Source organism: Cinclus cinclus, chromosome 1, assembly GCF_963662255.1.
Source record: "Cinclus cinclus chromosome 1, bCinCin1.1, whole genome shotgun sequence".
NCBI lineage: Eukaryota > Metazoa > Chordata > Aves > Passeriformes > Cinclidae > Cinclus > Cinclus cinclus.
In genome coordinates this window covers 65,264,126-65,288,898 of record NC_085046.1, presented here as the reverse complement: position 1 = coordinate 65,288,898, position 24,773 = coordinate 65,264,126, and the positions used below count along the sequence as shown (strand labels likewise).

The 24,773-nt window shown below is 41.6% G+C and overlaps 1 protein-coding gene across 1 annotated transcript in view; it reads right to left on the bottom strand.

The window, feature by feature from the left end:
- Window positions 1-5,438: 5,438 nt before the first annotated feature.
- The window catches only part of ADTRP (androgen dependent TFPI regulating protein), a 29,439-nt gene continuing 10,104 nt past the window's right edge, over window positions 5,439-24,773 (bottom strand). The window contains exons 4-6 of the mRNA XM_062498902.1: window positions 15,279-15,394; window positions 11,364-11,515; window positions 5,439-5,482 (exon numbers count right to left, since the gene is read on the bottom strand). Of these exons, the coding sequence (XP_062354886.1) occupies window positions 5,439-5,482; window positions 11,364-11,515; window positions 15,279-15,394 (312 nt within the window). The remainder of the gene's footprint in view (window positions 5,483-11,363; window positions 11,516-15,278; window positions 15,395-24,773) is intronic.

Genomic DNA, 24,773 nt, shown 5'->3' with positions numbered 1-24,773 from the left:
CTTAACTATCATAAACTCATTGTCATAATGCTTTTCTCTCTTCCATCCCCTACAACTTTCTTATTTCTACTCCACCCACTTCCAACGTTCCAAATTGTTCTGCTCCTTTTGGGTTTATTTGTGCTGTAGACCATCCGTAAAAGCATCTCTGGAACTTTTAAGTAGTTTTGCAAAGACAGCAGTGGGAGGGCAATTGTACATCATATTATTTTTGGCTAGACCCTTCAGGAACAATGGCTATTGTTTGGCAAGCTAGCAACAAGGAGGCTACATTAGTGATATAAGGGTTTAGAGCCTGGGGGTTGTTCCACAAATGATTGTGAGGCATTTTGGAGTATGTGTGATTCAAAACCATTTGGCAACATCTGTTTTTTAAAAAGAAAAAAAAAAAAGGGGAGAAGGGGGGTGGTGAAGGGGGGGTGGTAAAGAAGGGGGGGGGGGGAGAAAAAACCGCAGAGCATCCACAAAACCCGAACCTATGGATAGAAATAATGCGCTCTATTAACTTTTGGGTTTTTTCCTCTTGCACATAATTGTTACATGTGTTGATCAAAACGACTCTCTGTTTGTTGTCCCTCTCTCTGCGATTTTGGCTTAATAAGGTGGCGCTGGCTGACCGTGACAGGGGGGCATTTGCTTCGGGCTGGGGCTGCTTTGGGCTCACAGATGTGCGAGTGCAAGAGCTCCTGTGCCGAAGAACTGCCCCCGTGCTTGAGAGGCGAAGGCTGGTGCACCTCTGGGAACCCACCAGCGACCGGAGGCGAATTATTAATTAACGCCGTTCCCAGCGCTGAGGCAACCCCCGGCTGCTGCACCGCGGAACGCCGAAACCGCCCACCAGTGCACATGACGCTGCAAGAACCTGCCGTGAGGAGGACGTGGCAGCTTTCCGCGGTGGGAAAGGGCCCTTCCCGCAGGCGGGAGTCGCCCCGGGATCTCCCGCTCCCGCAGTGCCCCGCGGCCCCGCTATGAGGGCGGGCGGGCCATGGCTCCGCGCCGCCGCCAGGTGTCGCTGCGGCGCCTCGGGAGCAGGGCCGCGCTCCCGCCCTGCCGCGCTTCCCTCAGGGAATGGCCCTCCGGGAATGGCTCTCGTGGAGCGGCCGCAGCGCCGGCACCTGCGGAGGAGCGGAGCTGCCAGCGGTGCTGCCGCCTCCGTGCTGAGTGCAGGGGGTCCTGGGCGCCGGTGAGGCCGCACCTCCGGCGCTGAGCCCGCTTGTGAGACCCGCACTACAGCAAGGACACGGAGGGGTGCGGGGCTGTCCGGCGCTGGAACAGAGGCTGCCCACAGAAATCGTGGAAACACCGTCCCTGCAGGAGTTGAAAAGACGCGTTTTGGATGTGTGTGGGTGTGGCGTTTTGGGACGTGGTTTAGTGGAGTACTTGGCAGTGCTGGGTTAATGTTTGAATCCAGTGATCTTAGAGGTCTTTTCCAACCTTAATGGCTCTGTGGTTGGAAGTGTGGCTCTTCCCTGCTTGAAGCGCGCTTCCACAATTGTGCTTATCTCTGTCCACAGCTAGAAAAGCCTGATGGAAAGAAATGCTTAACCATGGAGCTCCTTTTGTACATGCGTCCTCATTTCCCACATGGGCACTGATGCTTGGGCACACTCACTGGGGGTTTCCACATCAAAAACTTGAATTAATCTCAAAAAGCAGTCTTGTGTTGGTATATACTAGTTTCCTTCTCCTCTACCTAAGGAATGTAGTCCATACCATCAGTGAAACCATACTGTCCAGCATACTTGACAGTAATTCTGCTTCTCTTGGGTGTAAAATAAAACATTTTTCTCTTACATATGTGCTGTTCTCCAGGTAGTGAAGGAAATTAGCCCCTCAAGTTGAAAGTTTGCTTAAATATTTTGAGAACATCTGATAGAAAGTGACATTTGGAATACCAAGTATTACCATAAAACTTTATAGCTCAGACCTATTACTGGGCCATATCCTAGAGGTTTAACTCAAACACTTGGTTTTTAGACTCACCACTGTCTGGAATCTAAACTGAAGGGTACTGACATCAAACACTAAGGGATTTTGGTTTGCTTTTCAGAAACATTGAACTCCTTGCAGTGTAGGGTCTCTGGAGACCTTAAAAGGCAAAAACTCTGCTTTGGGGCTTTTGACCACTTGTTCTGAGGTCTGGCCTATTGAAACTGTATTTGGTTTTTGCCTGATGCTTCTTTCCAAATGGCTAATTCAAGGACAAATAGTTTTTAGCTGTAAGCAGGAGCTTTAGTTCAAGAGTAGTTCTTAATATTGGGGTTGTTTATATGAATCCAGACTGCCAATAACTTCTTCCTCTGAGGTAAGATGTTACTACAGATGATCAGCAAGATTAAATGCTAACAAAAATTATAATGAACCCATACATGTCGGCAATGATTTTTTTCCAATATTTACTGAATAATTTGCCTGGGAAGTGGGTCTTAGTTTGGCTCTCATGGTTGATACTAAGCCTTCTCTTACACATACCCCTGAGACTCTGGTTAATTTTGTGGCACAAAATATTTAATTACGTGCTCTGCCAAGTGAATACAAGATCTCAAATTGAATTTCAGCATCCCTGGGCAACTATTTTAGACATTTTGGTAAAATGTAAAAGTATATTTTCTGCATGCTAGATCCTGGCTCCATATCCATCAAAGTAAATCCTCAGTAGTTCCACTGAAGGTTTGGAACAATCTTAAATTATGTTGTTGAGGTCACATTGTGACCCTGAAGCTCTGGCAGAGACCCAAACCAAAAAAATTGTGTGGGAAACTGGGGAGGGAATAAATTAGCACTTGCCTATGCTTTTTGTGGAAGTAAACTGTTACAAAGGTGTGAGTTAAGATGAAAGCTCCTCGTGGTGGTGTATATTGCTTTCCAGCTGTTTCTGCTGGAAACAGCTCAGTGTGTGTGTATGGGATGAATCCTTATTTTCTGATGGTGCTCTGTCTCAAATAACGACCAGTTTTGAATTTCCTTCCCCCCACTGTCCCTTCCCTCTCACCCCCTCTTAACAAATATCGCTTAATCTTATAAAATGAAACTCCAGGGGTAGGTTCTAGTCTGGGCAGTTTTGGTTTTTTTTCCTCTGGTGAATTTAATCCGTCATTTTCTCTCTCTGCCAAATGCAAGTGGCAGGTCTAAACAGTATTAGGTAATTGTAGTTGTCATGCTGCAGATTGCACTGTGGAAAAAATTAATTGCTGTTTTTCTGCCCAGGGGTTTGAGCCGTGGTCCCTCTGTCTGCCTGGGACAGTGTTATTTCCCTCCCCGTTGGGGCTGCGTTCCGTGGAGCAGCATGAAAGGGCTCCTGTGCAGCTGCTCTGGGCAAGTGGGCGGGCACCTCATTCAGTAATAGCAGCTAATTTATACAGCCATGAACATCGGCGGCTATAAATAAACAGTTCCGACTGACTTTGCATACTTAAAATGAAACGAGAGAGACTGATGGACTGGAAAGAGAAATCTGGTGCAAATGTCGTCAAGGCCAGATCCTGACACAGTGTGTCTCAGTGAAGCCTTTTGAAAAATCACAGGGAAAATGTTGGTTTGTGAGCAATGACACATTTTCCTCCTTTCAGGGTTTTGTGGACATGAGAGAAAGGAGCAAAGCGAATCCAAGATCCCAGCAGTTGTATTTTGGGGACAGGCATTCCTCATTGCTTTTCCAAAGTGCATGACTGGAATCCAGCTTCTCCTCCATACAGGATGTAGCAGAGAGAAGTACCTCTTCTGAGCCCTTTTCAAAGAAATAAACAACCTCCCTCATGATTCTCCTCAAAGCCCTGTAGTCCAGCAGCTCCATCCCTACATCAGATCCCAAAGGTCCCCCTGGTGTGAGCAGGAGCTGAGGGTGAGATCTGCCATTTGGCTCCTCTGGTTGGAAGTGGAAAGATCTATCCCTCTGTGTTGGGGCCCAGGCTTCATTCTGAGTTTCCAACTGAACTGTTTGTACTGGAGTATCAGTACAAAATAAAAGCATTTGAAAAGAAGAGATGTAGAGACAAAAATATCAACAAACCTGTACAGGGAGTTTCCACAGCCTTCTCTTCTTCTCTAATTCCCTCCATGTTTTTTCTTCTGTCTGTCTCTCCAGTATATTTCCTTTGAGCAGCATCTTTCAGCTTCAAGAAAAAAGGAGGGAGGAGTATGTTTGTGTGTGGGCAAGTGTAATTGCTTACATTCCCCTTGCAAAGTTAGCTGGACCGAGTTATCTTGATAAGATGGGAATTACTGAATGCATGCACATCTCTCATTGAGTTAATTTAGTTTACAGTCTAGGCCTAGCATGTTAACTTCCCAGATTAGAATTTTTATCAGGTGCTTAACACATGCAAAGAACAATATTATGTATACATGTTATCTTTTTATTGCTCACAGGCAGCTTACAACGTGTTTCATTTTTACTAAGCTCCGCGGCATTTAAAAGGTGAAAATAACACCCCGGCGAACTGCATGCACAGTAGCTCTAAAGGAAGGGTTTTGGCAATGAGGATAGAGTTAGACATTTAAGTACTGCAGCTAGTTTCAAATCTTCTTTGAATACAGGAATAATAAGAGAGATTTTTCTTTTTCACGTTGACCATTAAGGAACAGTTATGGTACTCTCGGTTTTGCATGTTTATTGGAGTTTGCAAAGCAGATCTCCAGTGTTTTGGATGTTAACAAAATGTTGAGGCTAATAACAGAAATCAACTATATTGAGGAAAATTAGTAAACATGTGAATGGAGTGTAATTATATGGCAGGCAGCTTTATGTTAAACAGTGCTTTAAATTAACATGCTTTCTGTCAAAGCAATCATACAGTCAGTATAATTAGGTTACTTTTGCTGTGAGATTAACTGAAACCAAGAAAAAGAAAGAAACTGTTGCCTTCACATTTCCTGTTAAAATGGAGGGGAGATATTAAGCATATTAATATTACAGGAAGTTTCTCGTTAGAAGAACTCGGCTTCTTGGTGAACTTTCTGAGCAGACATTTCTAATTACACTGCTTGTTAGCCCAATTTGTTATCTAGCTAGCTTGGAAGTCACAGCACTGTTAAAATTATCTCTCCTTTTAATTTTTTCCAGACTTGATGAAGGGCAATCCAAACAAGAGCTGGCTTGCATTCACAGGTCTTTTTCAGAGTGGTGCGAGGCTCATGAGGGAGTGCATTTACCAGTGACAACTTTTAACCATGGACACATCCTCACGTACATTGTGCAAGAGATGAGAAATCTGTGTAAACAGATGAACACGATTTTCTTATTCATAGCAGTTGCAGAGTTATCATGAAAGAGGCAAACATTTCATATTTTCCACCAGTTTTCCATATGTCTGATGTCATAACAGCTTCACCAGAAGCTGCAATGCATTGGAGAAAGGATTTATCGCAGCTACATTTATTTTCCTCTACTTCATGGCTTCAGCATTTGTGGAGAGATTGTTTGGCTTCAAGAGGAGGATTCACTTGCCTTTCCACTTGTGGTCCAGTATTACTATTGAATCTCCTGTTTGGAGACAAAGGAGAAGATATTATTGGGATGTTGGAGGGGGAAGGCACAACTGAGAAGGCCTTTCACACATTTGTCATGAGTAGGATGTGAAACTGGCTCCAGCCTCCCAACATCCCTGGGGATCTCTACCCATTTGGGAATGGGAGTAAACTGTGAGTGCATGTCTCTCACCAGCTGCTAACGCTAAAGTGCTGCAGAAGTCAAATGAGTTTGGGGTGTCCCCAGCAAGTAACAGATTACTCCACCATTGAGGAATTATTTGAAATCTGCCATGGGCCACACCCACTGAGAATAATTGTGCTTTGCCAGTGGGAGAAAGTATCTGCTGCTGAGGGAACCTAGCTTATTGTAAGAGTATGTGAAAAGCTTTAAAAATAAAGCTTGTCTGGAAGGGCAGCAGATGCGTAATCCCTGAATTTGGTATATCTGAAGGATCCTCACATGGCTGCTAAGGACAGCACAGGACCTACTGAAATCCCACAGCTTTCTGAAGCACCAGTTATTGTGCTACTTTGGGACATCCAGTGTGGCAATAATCAACTGTTTACAGGTACCTTTTCCAACACACTGTCCCAGCCTCTCTTCTTCCCCTCCGATGATCATTTGTTCACAGGAAACTCTCCTTTAAATGATCTTTCCTTGTCTGTAGACCTCAGAGGCTCTGAAACACTAACTGCTGTATTGTATGGGTGTGTACCGACCAAATAGATATTTGTGGGTGAGGGAAAAAAAACGCAAACCACAAAGAAAAAAAATCACCTGGCAGGCCAGGGACCAGCATGTTAATCAGCACTTGTTAATGTCTGGCCTCCACTGATGAATTCAGAAGCCCTGCTTTGCAAGAAGTTCTGATCCAGTCTGCCTCCAGTGGATCACCAGATAAATTTATCACCAAAAATAGGACCTGTGACAAATAGTGCAGGTTTCCTTTACACAATCAGTCATCTCTGCCTGAGGGGTAAGCTGCAGCTTTGGGGAGTGACAAATATGAAGGACATAAATGTCCCATCACAGGTTTGTGGTACAATTAAGACGGATGAGTCTAAAGTAAATATTCATATATAGTTTGCAAACTCTGGGATTTAAATCCTATAAAATCTGAGTTCCATTCCTCATCAGCAATATAGTGAAATTATGTATATAAACATTATTTGGCCACTGAAAGGAACAGATAGACTCTGGACTCTTTTTCTTTGTTTTTAAAGGCTTGATACAACAAATCCTCCAGAATGGAATCCCAGTTTCAAAATCCCACCTGGATATTGTAATAACAAAGAGTGGAACCTGTGTCTGGAGTAATAACTACATGCAGAACAACAGCATTTTAACATTGACACAAAAACTGCTGTTGATAAGCCTGTACCAGTACAATGGTAGCACTGCTTCATACCCCATACAGTTGCCCTTCACATCCCTTTATTTCCCATTTGGGTTTCTGCAATCTCAACAGCTGCTCAGAATAATGACAGCATCAAGAATTCAATCTTATTATAGTATTTGCTTTGTATTGCACAGACTTGTGAGCTGTCACATAGGCTGGATTTCCCAAGGCTACAGGGTGTTGAGGGAGCTTGGTTTCAAAAGCCCCTAAATATGGAAAAAAAAAAAACTCAGGGAAAACAATCAGTTGTGAGAACATATTATATGATTCTGGGAAATGCATTGAATGCAAAAGTACTAAAAAAAATAAAAAAGAGGAAAAACAAGCTAAAGAGAAGATTGTTGTTTAATTTTATTTCAGCCTTAGGTAAATAGGTTTCAGCAATGTCTTCCCAAGATATTTAAGACCTCACAGAAGATCTGGAAGAGCTCATCTCTGCACTGAGCATATGAAAGTTATTCCACCATAAATTTTTTCTTTTTCCTCAGAGCAATGTCTCTTATTCTTGTTGTGCTATCTTATCCCTTTCATTATAATATCTTTAATTTTTGTTTTGCCCCTGACAGTGTTCCTCAGCCAGTGCTGGCCAAAGTTTTCCCCTCTGGAGGACAGCAAGCATCCAGGTGGTTCTGTTGGAGCTGCTGCCCACTCCAACAATCAGCCTCCTTTCCTCCCCTGTTTCTCTGCCAAAGGAAAATTCCACCACCTGGGGATAAGCATTTCTCTGGGAGAGGCCTTGGACCCACAAAATCTTGCAAGTGGTTTCCCAGGTGTCCCTCAGGAGACTTTTCAATCACTGGTGGAGCAAGTAGCTGTTGCTAGCTATAGCTCCTCTCCAGCTGCATTTCAGAGTATTGAAATGAAGCAGCTGATGAATGTTATTTTGGATTTTTTTCAGATGTGTTAGATGCAAGATGAATGTGCTCCATCTTCAAATTCTGGTTCTAAATAAGAGAGCTTACTTGAAAGGTTGCTCTGTCTGATGTGGAGAACTTTGATCCAAATTTCTCCCAAGGATCTGATTGTCCCAACAAGAGCACCCCCCCCCCCCCCAGCCCCCATAAAAAGCACTGCTTTGCTTTACTTTGAGGATTCTAGTTTGACTGGTCAAGGAGACATGAGATCAGTTGCCTGTGTGATGTTTTCCACCCATTAGGAACAGGAGAAACTATCACACGGTTCATCTTTGGTACTCAGACTCTGCAGCCAAGTTCTTGGCTGAGGTAAATTTATGGCAGTAAAAGAATCAGCTCATTGTTTCTAATTATCCTCTTTGGAGTTTCTCTATTGCTCAACATTGTCTTGTACTCTAGAAACTCTGGGATTTAAAACAAAAAGAAGTCATTACTGGTACTATTTTCTGTGCCTCTCAGGCTGTGCAGCTGGGTTGCCTTAGTTACCACCAATCCAACTGTGCAAGGGGAGGGAGAGGAGAGGCACATGAGAGATAATACATTTTTAAAACCTCCAATACTGTATGAAACAGTTTGTCTATAAATAATAAAATGAATTTAGGGTCTGGCATCCTGAAAAGGAAAAAAAAAGGTTATATTATTCTACAGCCTAGATTTTCCAGCTCTCAGAAATGATACTGCCTCTTTTTGGTCAAGCACGGGATGTGAATTTGACACTTAGTTGCTTGAAGCTGGAAGCTGCCACCTATAGACTTTGGAATAAGTTGGAACTAAATATACCTTTAAGTGTGAAAAAGAGTAAATATGTATGTAGCTGGTTTTAGGAAAAATAATAATGGCCTGGAGTTATAAGGGAATATGGAAGAGCCCGTATGAAGCATGGTGTGCTGTGAAACAAGCTTCCTTAGCAGCCTACAGTTTGCCACAGGATGTAAGTCCAGAAGGAGCCAGGCTTGCCACACTGGTGGAGGTGTTTGTTAATCGCTTCTTGCACCTTTGAATAAACACATCTGGGCAAGCATTCTTCATTTGAGTGGGAAAAAAATAAAAAGAAGCAACAGCCTCGAATATTTTTCCTCTGGGGAGAAGCCTGCTGCCAAGCAGCCCAGTCAGAGATCTTTGCCTTGTCAGATCCCAACAGCATCAGGGCTAATTGTTTGGTGGCTTCAGGTGTTATTAGACAAGGTGTTTTCAGAGGTGCCTATAGCAACCTAGTAGATAACTGCATTAACCTGTAACCCACACTGCCTTTGGGGAATGAGGAAGAAGCAAAAGAGAGATCGAAAGTGCCCTTCCATGTACTTTGTCTTTTGGGGGAGGAGGTGGACAGGGTGGAGAGTATGGAAAGATGAAGAAGTCTGTCCTCTTCAAATCAGCACCACTGATTGTTTTACCTTGGGGGGTGGGGGAGCTGTTTATTTTTTGGGGTCTTTTTTGTTGTTTTTTTTTTTTTTTTTTGGTCCCCTGCAGGATTATTCCCACTGCATCTTCTGCCTTATTGTGATGGGAAGGAGAGACAGGAAAGGGTAGGATGAAAGAGAGTACATGGAGCCATTTTTGCTGTGGGAACAAAGGTATGTCGGAATCACGTCTTCATTCAGTTTGCAGCTCTTTTTTCTCTGGTAGTGCTGAACCAAAAATTTGTCTCAGTCGGGAATATATTAAAACTCTGGCACACTGTAATTTGGAATAGCTTCCCTGTGGCTATGTTTCAAGGCTTATTGGGACTTTGTTATTGATACCAGCTTAAGAAAGTCCTATTCTTCCTTTGGGTGGATGAAGCTGGGAAGTGGATCAGGAAAAACACTTGGCATCAACATGGGGAACTGTAACTCAATGGGAGTGTCTTGCACGTGGATGAAAACACCATGTAATTGTTAAGGCCAGGATTTTGTGGCTCCTTTGAAAAATACTAACTATGCATGGAGAGGCAGACCCACCACACAGATGAGGCCTCCAGGGATTGCAAGAACACACCAGATATCAATGGAGAAGATTGTGTATTGTTTATATACATACTCTGAGGTTACATTCATGCTACCACAACAGGGGTGCTTTTCAGCCTTTCTATGTGCACAGTAAAGTTGACTGCTTGCCCCGGTTTCTTTAGTCAGCTGTTGAATATGCATCTAATTTTTGAAGTTAATTTGATCTCTGCTTGGCACAACATTTTGTCCAATCAGTTAACACTTTGGGAATAAAATTATTTTAATTCTGATTATCTCCAGCTTATGCAGCAGGCATTCTCTAGGCCTAAAATTACTAATATGTACTCAGTGATGAAAAAAATCTGATACATAGATGTATCAGATATCTCATATAAAGACTTACACCATCATGAAGTGATGGTGCGGTCTTTGGTTAGTAATAGTTACTATTTATGTGATGCCTCTTAAAGCAGAGCTAGTGCAGAAAGGCTGCAGGTCTGTTTTCATTTACCAGCAATCCTCATCTCATATTATGTTTATGCAGCCAAAATCTCCAAACATGGACATGTAGAGCAAGCATCTTGTTTGTAAAGGTAGCAAGCTGTGAAGTTGGTTGTTCAGCACATTTGAAAGCCAATCTGCTGCCTTTAGGTAGCTGAGTACGGGTGGTGAGAGACCAGCTACAGACACTCTACTTTGGTTTGACAGGCATGTGAGGCTTGGCAAAATAGATCAGGCATCAAATGTTCCCTGAGAACAGAGGGAGGTTGTCTTATTTATTTTCAGAGGTGTTTTTGTAGTGTTTTTTTCTTTCATCAGAAAGCTAGTTTAAGAAATTGCAAATGTTCACACATTTGTCCTAAATAAAATACACACGTTTTCCTGACAGAAACACTTTCATTCTCAAAAATTCAATCTTGAATTAAAAAGGAGAGGAAACCAGAAGGAATAATAATGACAGACAATAATAATACTAGTATCCCCTGCTAAACCCCCAAAAGTGCTTCCTCAGTTCTCTCTTTCTTCCGCTTGTTAAATATGCTTTCCTAAACTACTTTTTTCCCTCCTTCTAACTGCCCATTATAGCCAAGGAAGCTGCTTTTCATTTTTTTAGGTCACTATTGATTATACCATTACTAAAGCAGAAGGGAAAAGTTCTCAGCAGTTTGTAAAACTTCCCCAAGTGCTGCTTTAGTCATGGAGCTGCTGCCACAGTGCTTTTGCTTGGATACACTAATGCATTCCTGTAAATTTTCAGTAAATACTGCTATTCCCTAGTCTGACAAACAACATGTGATGCAGGTGTAAGAGTTTTAGCCCAAGACACGTGGCTTCTCTGCCCCCTTCTTTGTGCAGGAATTAAAAATCCAGAGATTATGCTGGTAAGAGGTGCTTCTTGAGACAAATTAGAGGAAGGTGATCCAACCTTTGTTTGGTAGGGTTGGGATCCTTGCTCCAATTTGTTCTCTATTTGTTAGCATGTGGGCGGGACCAAATAATCACTATTTTACACCCAAATGCCACCACCCCAACACCTTCCCCAGTGCACTCATGCCCCCTTCCTCTCCCTGCCTGCCTGGGCAATTACAGCAATTCATTTTAGGGGTATTTTTTTTATACACATAGAAGTAATGAAGAAAACTTGGACTGACCCCATATCATACGGTTGAGGAACTCTCCGAAGTTGTAGAAGGAGATGATGATGGCAAGGCTACCGGCAAAAAAGGCTGCTAGCCCAAGGGGGCTGAACAAAGCAAAGAGAGGATATACCCACTCTCCCGTTACAGAATAAATCCACAGGACCCTAGGCAAGGAAGAAGAGAAATTACCTTTGTTTAGGATCATTCAGTTAGAAGAACCACTTCAAAATTTCCAGTTCCTGAGGGTCTGAGTTATCAAAACAGGCTTGATACAGAGAAAATTAGCTGGGCTGTCAATACATCTCCTCAGCACTTGGGCTATTTGCTGTGAAGCACGCTTGGGCCCTGCTAAATTAAATGTGTTTCAGTGCAGGTTGAGATGCACACAATATTCTGCTGTCACCTGGGTGGCATTGGCTATTAACAGCAGTAAAAGCATGGTAAAATAGCAAAATGTTCAAGAACAAGGACATGCACTTGGCTATGCTAAATGAAGCTTATTCAAATAAGCTCTCACATATGTTTACTCTTTATATACAACAGCTTTTCAGCCCCTATCCAGATCCCTAGAGTCTGTGGAGACACAGAGCTGTTCGTCCCTGTCTCAATCCTTCTGCTGTTGACCGCTGTTTTGAGGAGTGGAAAGAAGTTTACAGGAGGTGAGAGGGCAAGGGGAATTCTCCAGCACCTTTTCTTTCGTAAAGGAAAGGAAAAGAAGAGGAATGATTAGGTGGGACACCCATGTGGCTGCTTCACCCTTTTGTGCCAGAACTGTTTGCAAAGCATGGTTTGGAAAAGAAGGAAAAGGCTTAATATGCCTGCTTTATAGGGTTTCTTTTCTTCTAATTGTGCCCTCTTTTTCTGCCTTTTTTATTCTCTCAGAAAATATCTTGTAGTGGCTGTCGGTTTGCTGGGAATATGTTCATTGTTTATGGCTCATAAGAGTAGTTTGGTAGAGAATGCCTGAACTCAAGAATATAAAAGTGATCTTTATATATTAATTATTGGAAAATACACTTTACTGGGATTTTTTTTGTGAGTAAAATTATTCATATTTGCATTGATTATGTAAAGAATTTAAGAAATAGGGTAAGTCTTCTTTGATTGTTATCAGGATGTGCCATTTTAACAAGGACAGTACTTTCCTAAAAAAAAAATGTTTGGGTCCAAATGGTACTGAAAGGTTTCATTCTTTATTTAAAAAAACATATCTGAGGATTATGCCATCCACTTTCCACCACCAGTGCTAACATGGGAATGCAATCACAATTTTTTCTGATGGCACCCAGCCTGCTACCTGACACTGAGCATCCTGCCTCAAAGAGAAGTGACAAACAGGATGCAACACTATCCTGAAACTGTGTCATGACACTGAGGTATGGGAGAATGCTAAGGAGGGAAAAAAAAAGGCTGAAAAGATGCTTCTTCCTTTCTCTAGTAAAAGAAGGAAGGAGTGGGGCATTAAAAGGTGGTTTTGTCTTGCCTGTAAATTAAGATTTACTATCCCCACCCAAGGGATAGAGTGGAGAAATGGAGGGGATTCAGAGTAGAGCTGTCTGGACTGAGCATGGAAATATTTAAATGTAGGGACTCTATTTTATGGTTCAAGATTCTTCCATCTAATAGACAGAACTGTGAAACACCGAAGTAATTAAAAAAAAAACCACTAACCAAAAAAACCCAAAAAAATAAACCATGCAGGAAAGGCTCCTGAGAGGTAGAAACACTGAAGTCCAGGTGCTAAGTGGAGCCTGTGCAAATGTCAGCATGTGTTCTTCACAGCACAGGACTCCTCTTTTCATATTGTATCTCCAACAGGAAAACAGAGAGTGACAACCACTTTTCTTTTACATAACGAGGATCTGGATTATCTTTGTGCAGTTTGGCCAGCTGGTGTGTCTCAAATGAAGCACTCCAACCTGCATTTTCAAGCCCAAATAAATGACTGTGCAGGGTGTCCAGTGTGACAGTGATACCCTGCTCAGAGGCAGGTGTCTGGTGCGAGGTGTAACTGGCTGCTCAGTTTCTCTGCTGCCTCAGAGGGACCAGTCACTTCTCAGCCCATTGCCAGTGCAGTGATGGCAATGACAGTCCAAGGAGAGGCTTGGGGGAAGGACTCTGATGCTTGTGAAACATATGGTGCCCACACGGGGCTATTAAATCACCAGGTTGTAACACCAACAGTAAAATGTGTACATGTGTTGAGATGTCAGTGCACGGGCCAGAAAATTTTTGTGTTTGTTGAAAGCTGTTGTCTGTGGTTTGCAGGGCACCACAAAGTGGAGGCAAAAAGAAAGCAGACAGAAGGTTCCTTGCTGATTTGAAAACTATATTGACATCATAATATCTTTTATCCAGTCTTCAGGGCCCTGGCACACGGGACAAGCACTCTAAGGGACCACCTTCCACTCCGGACCCTGGCAGCAATGTAGTGCTAACTCACAGAAAATACTGGGAGGGCTCAAATGTGTTGATGCTTGTGTTGATCTTCATCCTTGGATGTGGATTCAGGTCCTGATATGAGCCGTGTCTCCCGAGGGATGAAATTGCTCAGCTGATAGGGATTTTAGGGGAAAGCATGGCTCACATGGTTGTAAAAGCAGTCTGGTCTCAAATACAGTAAAACCCAAATGTTTTCATAAGACAAGCAAAGCAAAGCTGGTGTTAAGCAACTGGGTGAATCAGAACATAGAAAAGGAATTTAGGAAGCCGTGGTTGTAATCCTATTAGACTCTGGGCTGGATTAGAATAAATGGCTCCTAATTTGGTTATGTAATGTATCAGTGAAGTCCCCTGTTTCCACAGCCACTCTGATGGGTTTCAAATCACTCCAGTGTTTCATCTGAACAGTTTATTTTCTATTTCAGATTTTTACTCACTAGGCTGAAGATGATTTCTAGCTGAGAGTGAGAACTGTAAGTAGGAATGGGAAGGATGGGTTTCCTCATAGTTCCAGTGACATCTCAGAAGTGTTTGCATAAGGACAAGTTGTCTCCTCACTGACCAGTGTCCTCTTGTTATACAGGTGTTCTGTATTCTTCACCCTACAGCCTGGATGTTTCCTTAGCTCTGGAAAGTTTTATCACAGCATACCCTGAAATGATACAGCCCCCTTCCTGAGCTGGGTCTCAATATAAGGCACCCTCTGAGAGCTTTGAAATGTTGGCAGCTGCCCAGAGTTACATGGGGTGGCAATGCCACCATATCCCCGCACTGCAGCCAGGATGCAATGAGCAAACCCACTCCAGGGGTGCATCACACACACAGAGCAGGTGGACAGATGGCTATGAGCTGTGGGAGGTGCTGATTAAATATATAATTTATTCTCTCAGGATCATTCTCTGACAAGTTGGGGATCAACTGGTGCATTGCTGGAAATATGGGCAGTGTCCACTGCTGGAGTGGGAGGTGGTGGTGGGGCAGATGCCTCCTCACTATCCACCAGTGTGCACCTGGCTCAGAGTATCATTTTCTGTCTCAAATTTCTTAAACCAGCCACATGTTGCTGCCAAACATTAAACTGTTTTACTCCTCTCCTGCTCCCATGACCTTTTGGGATTTGGTGGTTTAGTAGTGAACGGAACAGCGAGTGGAGGTAAATTGTATGGTACCAGTGGAAGTAAAAACTCCAGCCCAGAAGAAATTACTCAAATTATCCCTGAGTTTATGGCAATTTGGTTACTTTCCTATAAGAGGCCTTACTAGAGCAGGAGATACTATATAAGGTCTCAGGACCTGTACTGTGTTTGAAGAAACCTGCCTTGATTACATTTGGAAATATTTTTCATGGGTTTCAGCTGAAGTTTAAATGATTTCTCCACAGAAAAGTCTGCTGTCCTCCTTTAGAGGAACTTTAGATCTAAAGTACAGCATTTAGCCTTATTTTAAAAAGTAGATTACTTGAAGAAAAAATACTTAAATTCTTACCAGCTGATATACAGAAAAGCGACAAATCCCAGTAGGATCAATCCCTTCTTCTTTGCTGGGTAACGATGTGGCAAGGCGAGGATTTCCAGGAGAGCAAATGGCAATACAGCCGTGTGCTGAGGAAGAAAGAGAGTCTGTCACTGACAGATCACAGTGCTTCACCTTCAGTCATTGCTGATCACAAACTTCAGACCCCTTCTCAGAAGCAAAAAATTATTTAACAATACTGAGTATAATTGTATACAAACGTGCACACTTCATTTTTTATAATGACCTCTAGAGTAATAAGCACAGAAACTTTCTTGTTAATATCATATGAAAATGAGGTTTGCCTGTAGCATGGTCTATAATAGGTGAGCTCTCCTTTTGCATTTTGTAATGCAATAATTATTTTTATAATTCCCATTAGAGTATAAAAGATACTGAACTCTATCATTATGTGTGGTTGAGGATGTCAGAAGAGTGCGCCTTGAACTCACTAAGCAATTGCTGAATTGCCTTCATGTTCTCTTCTAGTCATTATTGTATTTTATATAGTGCCATTTATTACGTGCTCCAGTGCAATCCCAGTATGTTGTGCTTCCCTTTGTAAATGGAAAAATGGGGTTGTAAACATACAAGAGACTTCAGTTAGCTGTGATTGAAGGTGATGAAGGAACTTTAAACAAGCTTATCCCAGAGTCAGAAAGGAGTTAAATTGATGGGGAAGTGTGTTTTTCTTCTCTCTCTCTTTTATTTTTTTTTTCCCTTATTGAAGAGTTTGAATTGTAGCTTCAGTTTCAAGGACTTTAATGGTATCTATCTGAGCATGGAGGATTTTCAGCTCTGGGCAGACAGTTTGGTGGCGCTGATTGTTTTGTGGTGTAGAGCTGTGTCCAAGAGGGATGCTCTTCACCATGGAGATGTTGGGAGCCCAGCAGAAAGCCTTCTGGGCTCAGATGTTAAATGGCCAATGCAGGGACTCATAGAATGGTAATGCCTAAAATTTTTGACTGATTTGTAACAATTTCAGAAAATAGTTTGCCTGGGTGAAACTTCCCCACTGAAAGTCTTGTATTCCCTGTGCAAGCAAACAATAACTTGGAATTGCAATACCTGGGACAGATGGCTTAAACAGTGTTGGGGAACAACGAAGCAAAACTAATCAATGAAATGCAGCAGGAGAAAACTATAGCAACAACTGTAGCTGATTAGTTGGTTAATTTCCTGCTAATTAAGTACATAGTTTCATGGGTAGATATGGGAGGTATGGGAGGAGGGCAACAGAGAAAGATAGATAGATTTTTAAGTAGAATTAATGTCAAAATAAGGATTTTTTTTTTCTTTCTCCCTAAAGGTGTAACCTGCTGGGTATGTGGTATGAAGATTCCTCTTGTCCCAAGGAAATGGTTCTAACATTTTTTGATGTATGTGTTTTTCAGAAACTGTTGTCAATATCCGATATGGTAATATGGTGTCAAATTTTTACCATATGTTTATGCTATAGTTGTGAAAAATACATACTAAATTCTTTACATGAATGGTGAGCTATAAACAGCATGCATGTATTTAGCTTTTTGTTTAAGAGACAGGCATCCACTTTGTCTGCTGCTTCCAAGTGACCACTCTCTGGAAGCTGAGTGTCCTCCCTCAGACTCCTACCACACCCAGGACCTGCTATTCATACCTGGCTATCCTATCAAAATAACCATTCCACTTCAGTTATCCTCTTTCAGAGAAAAGAGATAGAAAATATCTCTTTGATGTTCCAGTTCCTCTCAGTCATTGGCACTGGGATTTTCTTCTGTTCTGTTTCACAAAGATATTCTTCAACTCTACAACCTGCTTGGTTGATTGCAGAAGTCTCATATCAGTACAAGTGATTCTTGGATTCATTTAACCAGAAAAATATCTTCAGTGCACACAGTTCTTGTATATAATCCCTGTAACTTCTTTTAGTCAGAAATCTATGTGTTAAGCTGCTTTCAAAAAGATTTAAAAGAGTTTATTTTCCATAGCTGAACAATAGTTCGTCCTTGAGCAAAACCCAAAATGCCCATGGCAAGGCAGCAGTGATAGAAAACCTGCACCTTGTCCTCATTTTTGGGCTTTAGCCTAAGCCTTTGGCTGGCACACTGATTTAGAGCACCTCATTTTGATAGGTATTTTGGAGCATGCCCAGGAAAGAGCAGCAAAAACAGCCAGAAGGTATGAACAGTGAAGCAGCCCAAAGGAAGGCATAAAAACTGTGAATGCACTGAATGTGTTGTTGCATCTAGAGAGGGAAGGAGAATGAGAAGTTTCAAAAGCTTAAGAGACTGATGCAGTGATGACTGACAGGTGAGTGCTCCATGTCCATCGTGTCCATGACCAGCGGTGAGTGTCTCAGTGTCTCACAAGAGAGATGTGGCTTCATGCTGGGAAGCACATACGCTCCAGCAGCTCACAGACAGCATGTGGACAGCAGGATGCAGTCACAGGGAGAGGCTGGGGGTGGTGAGGGGCAGCCTGCTGCTCAAACACACCCTGCATTGGCACTGCTGCTGAGCAGCAGGCTGGTAGTACCTGCAAAAGATTGCTGGGAGATGTGCTTTTTTTATTCTGGGCTGGTTTAGAAAAGGATGAAATGCTTTACTACTCATTTTTGTCAGGCTCCTTCACTTATGTAGGAGTTAGAGAAAATACTCAGGGGCCTATAAATCAATAGAAGCTTGAAAGCTACTGGCAAAACTGGAAAATCTGGCTGCTTTTGGGAATAGCCAGGCATTTAGCAGAAGGGGTAGGTAGAGATTTCTGCTCTTCCTGGTTTGATGACCACTGCTTGTAAGATTGTTTCCATGTCCAAGGACAGCGAAAGCATTCAGGAGTGGGACTATCTGCCTCTTGTTTTGCAAGCTCTGAGTTTCATAAAGGTCTTGGAGCTATCCTGATTTGGAAAAACAAATGAAAAATAAAAAAAATCGTTGTGGCATAGGAAAGCTGCAAGCTGCTCTCTTCCCAAGTCCAGTGATGTCACTGGCCCATGACTGTGTGCTATTTCCATTCAAATAATTGTATCTTTAAAAATCTATTTTGCCCTGTGTATTAACTAGATGTGTTTTTTGTAGATTCATCTAAATTTGCTGTGAAAATGACTTCTTGAGACAGATTCCTACAACAGTTCTCAGCTTCCTCAAGCACCCCCAGGATGGTTTTTTAAAATGTTATTATTTTTCCTTTGTGGATATAAAGGTTTGTTTTTGTTTTGGTTTTTTTTTTTCATTTTTCCCCTCTGCCCCTCAATTCCTTCTCATGTACACATACACCCCAGGCTTGTAAACATGTGGGAAAATCTCTTGCAGTTCTGCTATCCCAGAGTCTATTTCTGCCAAGCTGAATTTGTGCATTAACAGTAAAATCACAGAGGAATTCCTATCAAATACCCGAGCAAGTTTATGACTGCAGATGGGTTTTTGTGGAGCAGACACCAGGGAAATGTGTGGATGGCTGTGGGGTGCAGAGTCTGCCCTTTGCCTACAACACAGTTGGCTTTCCACAAGATTTCCCTCTCTCAGCCCAGAGACGTTGACTTTGGCAACATCATTAGTGATAGACCATATATCATGCTTAATCAGATCTGCTGAAAGGCTATAAAGGCTTCTCATATCCTTCTCTAAAAAAAAAAAAAAATTAAAAAAATCTTTTCTCATCTGCATTATTTTTAACCATAGGTCTCTGGTGCATAGTCATTAAATATTTTCAATCCTACTTAGCAGTGTTTCATACTCTTAAACTGACGTATATCTGAGGAGTGCAGTATTTGTATGGGGCCAAATTAAAATATACAGTTTTGCCTCTCCCTTTAAAGAAAACTTAATAATTAAGCTCAGATTGACACAGATCAAAACATTGGCAAAACTTGCTGGAAACAGTGACTCATTTTTTATTTCAATTAACAGTTTCTCAGTTTCACATATAAACAGTGAAACTGTCAAAAATAATTATCTCGGAGGGAGGGAAAAAAAATCCAAACTATTTCACTCCAAGGTGAAGAAAACAGGCAAAAACAATAGCTGTGTGTACTGATCAGGATATCAATGACCCAAACTGAATCAGAGAGTTTTTGCCTACTCTTGGCAGGGATCCTGCTGGTACTTACTTTTATGTTCTTTGAAATATTAATGTATTTATTTGTCTAACAACCTCTGTTTGTTGAGGAAAGCTTTCAGCTTACAAATTTTGCAAGAGCAGAATTTTTTTTTTATTTCTTTCTAGAGTGAAGAGGTAAAAATTATGTGACTTTCAAAATTATCAGAGACAGTTGGTTAACTAATCACACTTTTAGCCTGAATTCTGCTCCCAAACATTCAATTTTAAAATCCTTTGTGTCTTTTTGGCAGCCATTGTGATTTTCCAGATGGTTTTAGTTTCTTTGTTTCTCTCCTGAAAAACTCAGGTGAATCTGAACTAGTTATAAAATTACAAATTTATTTTTGTTGCTCATACAAGCTCTGGCATATGAATACAGGGGGAAGAAGGTTTCTTGGACATATTCTAACCTTTATCTCAAATATTGGCATGTTAATCTATCTCCTGCAGACAAGAACATTCCCCTGCTTCTTTACTTTTTGTTTCCTGCCCTGTGTTGTGTGTTTCCCAGGATACATTTCAGGTTCACAAGTTTAAGCTGAGATAAATAGTCCTCTCTGAATATTATTTCCAGTGCTTGCTAGGACCATATGGAATTTTTACTTCCCTTTATTTTGAGTAATTTGTGTATTTATTTAATGCTATATCCTCATTTTGCCGTTGAGAATTCAAGTAAAAGCGAGTTTCCTGGGGCTGGGTAGAGTTTGTGCTCAGCTGCAGGCTCCAGCCTAGGCTGAGCTTTGAGCCCATGAATAATCTCCCCAGAGCTGCTGAGATCACTTGTGCTCCTGACGCGTGTATCGCAGTTGACTCGGTGTGACCTTGTTTGACTCCAGAGCAAAGGAAATGATGCCTCGGTTGACCAGAGCTGTTTGTTTCTAATTTGTCTGCATTTACATACACTCCATGTCTGCTTTCCATTAACATGTGAGACTTTTGGGAGGGATCTTTTCACAAACAGTTACCACTGGCCAAACTAAACTCCACTGGGCACAGTTGGAGACCATCAAGTGCTTTTGAAAAACTGCCTGTGTTTCTCCTTTCAGACCAATTCCCTGCAGAGCCTGTGTGCTGACAACCAGTCGTGGCCAATACTCACTCTTCTCTCTTCTCCATCGGTGTGTTGCTGCAAAGGAAAAGGAAAAACCCACTTTGGTGTTGCTTTATGAGGCTCATAAGCCAGTATTCACTGGTTGCCCCTTGAGGTGTTTACTCAGATACTCAGTTCTTTGTTGGGAAACGTCCTCTTGTCTATGGAAATTTCCTACAGTTGGATGCTTTCATGAACAATTACAGCCTGTGTTATCTGAGCGTAATAAAACTAAATGGCTTCCTGTCACCATAACCTCTGTTTAGTTTTATACTCGTAATTTTCCAAATGTCTGTATGTTCTCTCCTTTCTTGGCTTAATTTTGGAACTAATTCCCTCTTTTGATTTATTTTGCTATTATTTTGTCTGCGTTCAAATGCCTCGTTCAAAATTTTCTTTTGCAATCTCTCCCTATACATTTTTCTTCTTCTCTTAATCTTCCTTTATTTTTCAGGGTAGAAAGGGCTTAAGCATTATTGTTCATTTTATTTCCTTAACTAGTACCTTGCCATTTCTAGTTGAAGAAATATTTCTCTCTTGGGGTTGCTACATGTCTCTTGTGTTTATAACCATCAGTGCATTTTCAGGGAACCACAGATTTATATTATGGATAGAGCGGGAGGCACTGGGAGTCCTGTTACTGAGCAGGTGTGGTGGCAGATTAGTGAGGAAGCTATTGCTCAATTTAATTCCAGCAACACTCCTCTCTGAACCATCAGCCACTCTCCCTTTCTGCCTTTTCCAGATCCATTCATGCTCACCTGTAAAGCAACATTAATATTTTTTTCTTAGATGTGTAGGTAGTTTGGAAGTGTTATCATGAAAAAATGGATGAAACATTCAACCAATTGTATGATCAAAGGTAAAAGAGCTTCAGAGATAAAGTTTCTTGCCTGCACACATGCATTTTTGGGAATAAGGCCCTGGCTGAATGTCCTATTGCTTACTAGCAAATGTTCTGTCTCAATGTCAGTGCCAGAATTTTAATTGCCTCTCTCCCTGACATTAGATATGTAGTCTAAGAAATTGATGTTGCACTGCAGCTGGAGGCTGACATGAGACTGAAGTGACACATCCTTTGCCGTGGAATATTTTTCTCCAGCTGTTCCTGTGCAGGGAGGGTTACAGGAGACTGCACCTGTGCACGCTGGGATAGCAGTAGCCCGGGAGGAATCCCTGCCATAACATTTGCCTGTGAAGCACATACTTTCTCCCTGAGGAAATGGGCTTATGTCAACGAAAATGGAAACTTCAAAAAAATCAGTGTAGTGCTGGGAAAAGCTAAGCATCTTTGCTCTTAAATGTGTGGGGTGATTAATTTTGTGTGCCATATTCCTCACACACGCATTCTTCTTCTTTTGCCAAAAGCTGAATGTAATTGGCAGCCTGTGAATGTCCATAGTTGCCAGACAGCTTAAAATTGAGATACTGTGAAATGCAAACAAATGGAAATGTTTCTCCCTTGTGTAAATATGCAAGAATTATTAAGCATTAAATAACACTTGCAAAGAAAATAGTTTAAGATGGTCAAAGATGAACCTGAGGTTCTTCTCATGTACAAACCTCTGGAGTAGGAGTTAAGTTCAAGTGGCCTGGAGAAGAGGGTTCTGCCCTACGAACTAAATTTGCACACCTTTTTTGTTTAGTGATGCAGCAGCTTCCTAAAATAGCTGTAGTAAGATATAATCCTTCACACAGATGCTGTCACATGAGAGTAACTTATATTCACATAGCTTACATTTTTTCCAGATGGAAGTAGATCATGCTGATCTGAAATACCATTTCTGTTGATGTACCTGTGTCCACACTGGGGAAGGTGAGGTTTAGTTAGGTAGGCAGAAGACAAGCAGCTTTTATATACCAAGAAGCTCCAAGATGGGAGTTGGTATTCCTACTGTCAGGGCATCAGTGGCCTGCTTCAGTGAAGGAAAATTACTTGTATGTACCTTGCTTGTTCTCTCACTCACTTGCATTTTTTTTTTCCAGATACAACTTAGCCACAGCAGGGTAAAGTACAAAGGAGCTTAAGAAGCTCAGGCAATGGGGGATCTGTGGTCATTTTTGCTGAAAGTCTGCCAGGTATGAGGTGTTTTTTTATGAACTTCCATTTACCTTCCTTCCTTGTCTATTCTCAGCATTTTAGCATACAAAATCTTCTGAACGTGCACAGTTCAAAACCATGTGTCAGTAGAATGCCCAGGGAACTAAAATGCTGTTTTTTGTAAAGGTGAAAGGGTAATACAGTTACAGGGTAAATTAGAAAAAGAGGTGGCCAAACTTAACTTAGCTGCATTCTGAAAACAAAGAAAATTGTGCTTTTGAGAAGAATTGTGCCAACAGACTGAAAATATAAATCTTCTTTTATGAAAACACAATTGTACCGTTAGCATTTTTTTGTAAGCACATCTGCTCAACATTTATATATCTTTTGTTATAGATCAAAAATGTTTTTGAGTTATATCTTCTGACCCACCAATGGCCCACTTTATTTAGCATTCAATTCCATCAGACCCTTCAAAGTGTTGTGTTCCCCAATACTTCCATTAATTTGAATAATACGTGCACATGGCTTAATCCAAGATGTTTCCTGCAGTTAGTCTCCTTCTGGAGAGTGTCCAGATGTTGCTTAAAAAGAGATGACTGGGAAAGAAATAAATAAATTCACTTGACAAATTGGCCAGCGTATCCTTTGTCTCAGCCATCTTCCACTTCAAAAATCTTGTTCAAATAAAATAATTGGGCTTGAGACATAAGTAGAGCCGACTTTTTTCATCTCTGAAGGTCAAAGTTTTATATAAAGATGGTAAAACATAATTATCCCAGGCAAACAGAAGTGGAACCTGAGGCCCAACCTTTGGGTTAAACTCAGTAGTAAAGCAAAGAGTGAAACCTAGATAGTCTGGAATATTTAGTCTCCTTCAAATATGAGCAAAATTCCATTCTACTTTAACCATCCTGCCTGCAAAACAAAATGTTTCTGCTCAGAGTGCAAAAACATGGCAAAAATGTAGTGCTCACTCTGCCACTCTGGGCTTCCAGATGGGCAACAGCAACCCTTTCCCGCTGTAAGAGCAGTCCATGTGAGGAAAAAAAGTTGTTATTAATTTCTGCAAGGGAGGTGCTGCAGCATTACTAGAAAGCCAAGGAGATCACTATTCTTGAAAGGGGTTTACATGGCTGTTTTTTAGGTTCCCTCTCCAGTTACATAACAACATATGCTTTCCCTATTTACAACATTAAAATAGCCTGAGATTTTTAAAAAAGCATTCCCACTGCAAATGATATGGCACTGATGGTTATTACTGATACACCCATGTCTTTCTCCTCCAAAGCCAGCTACATGCTGCTTCAATCTGCCATGAAATGCTTGTAATCTCAGAGCCATATTGTAATAGCAATATGCAAGGAAATGAACCTAAAGGAAAAGTGTCTGCTTGGCAATCAGAACTTGGAGATTGTCCCTTAAAATGTTGGTATGTCCATACCCTGGATCTCCCTAGTGTTTCCAGCAGATATTTTGTGTTGGAAGAAGGAAATGCCTCTGCTAAGCCTGAAGGCACCTGTTGGAAGGTGCTCTAAAACACAGGGATTGTCAAAGCAGGGATCAGTCTATGCTGATGGCAGATGTTTTATGCTTGATAGTGACTGGAAGGAGAATTTCCTACCCAGGAGCTGTCAAGCACAAGATGTCTGCAGTGTATTAAGAGCCTTAGAAGTAAAATACCAGGTTGTGATGGAGGTTTGCTTTATGTGAAGTTTCTCTCTCGTCAAAATAATTCTCAGGAAGAATTGTTTTTCCTTTTCTAACACTTGTTTTTGACATTTCTGATATAGAAAAGCTTTATGTTGTAGTCAAAATGACTCTGTTATGAAATGTAGATGTAGGTAGGGTAAGAAGAAGTTATAACAGATGTGTTTGAGGGGTTTCTGCAAAGAGCTCTTACACATGAAATAAAAACATATGCCCTAACACCTCTCAACCTTCCCATGTCATAAACAAATGTGGAAATGGAAAGGGCAAATTCTCAGCTGTGAGCCAGGATTAAAACAAGCAGCAAAGCCTATCTTCTCTGAGCTTCACTTTGTGCTGCCCCCCTCTCCCCACTTGCCCAGCACCTCCACCACTGTTGTGAGGATTGCAAACCAGTTGCCCATAGTAAATCCTGGATCTGAAACCAGCATGATGCTGACAACATGAAGAACCTTTCATTTTGGTGGATGATGGCTTTCAGAAAGTGCAGTTCCCTTTTGCACCTGTGCAGAGGTTTGGACAGCCATAGAAGGGTCCTGGTGGAAAA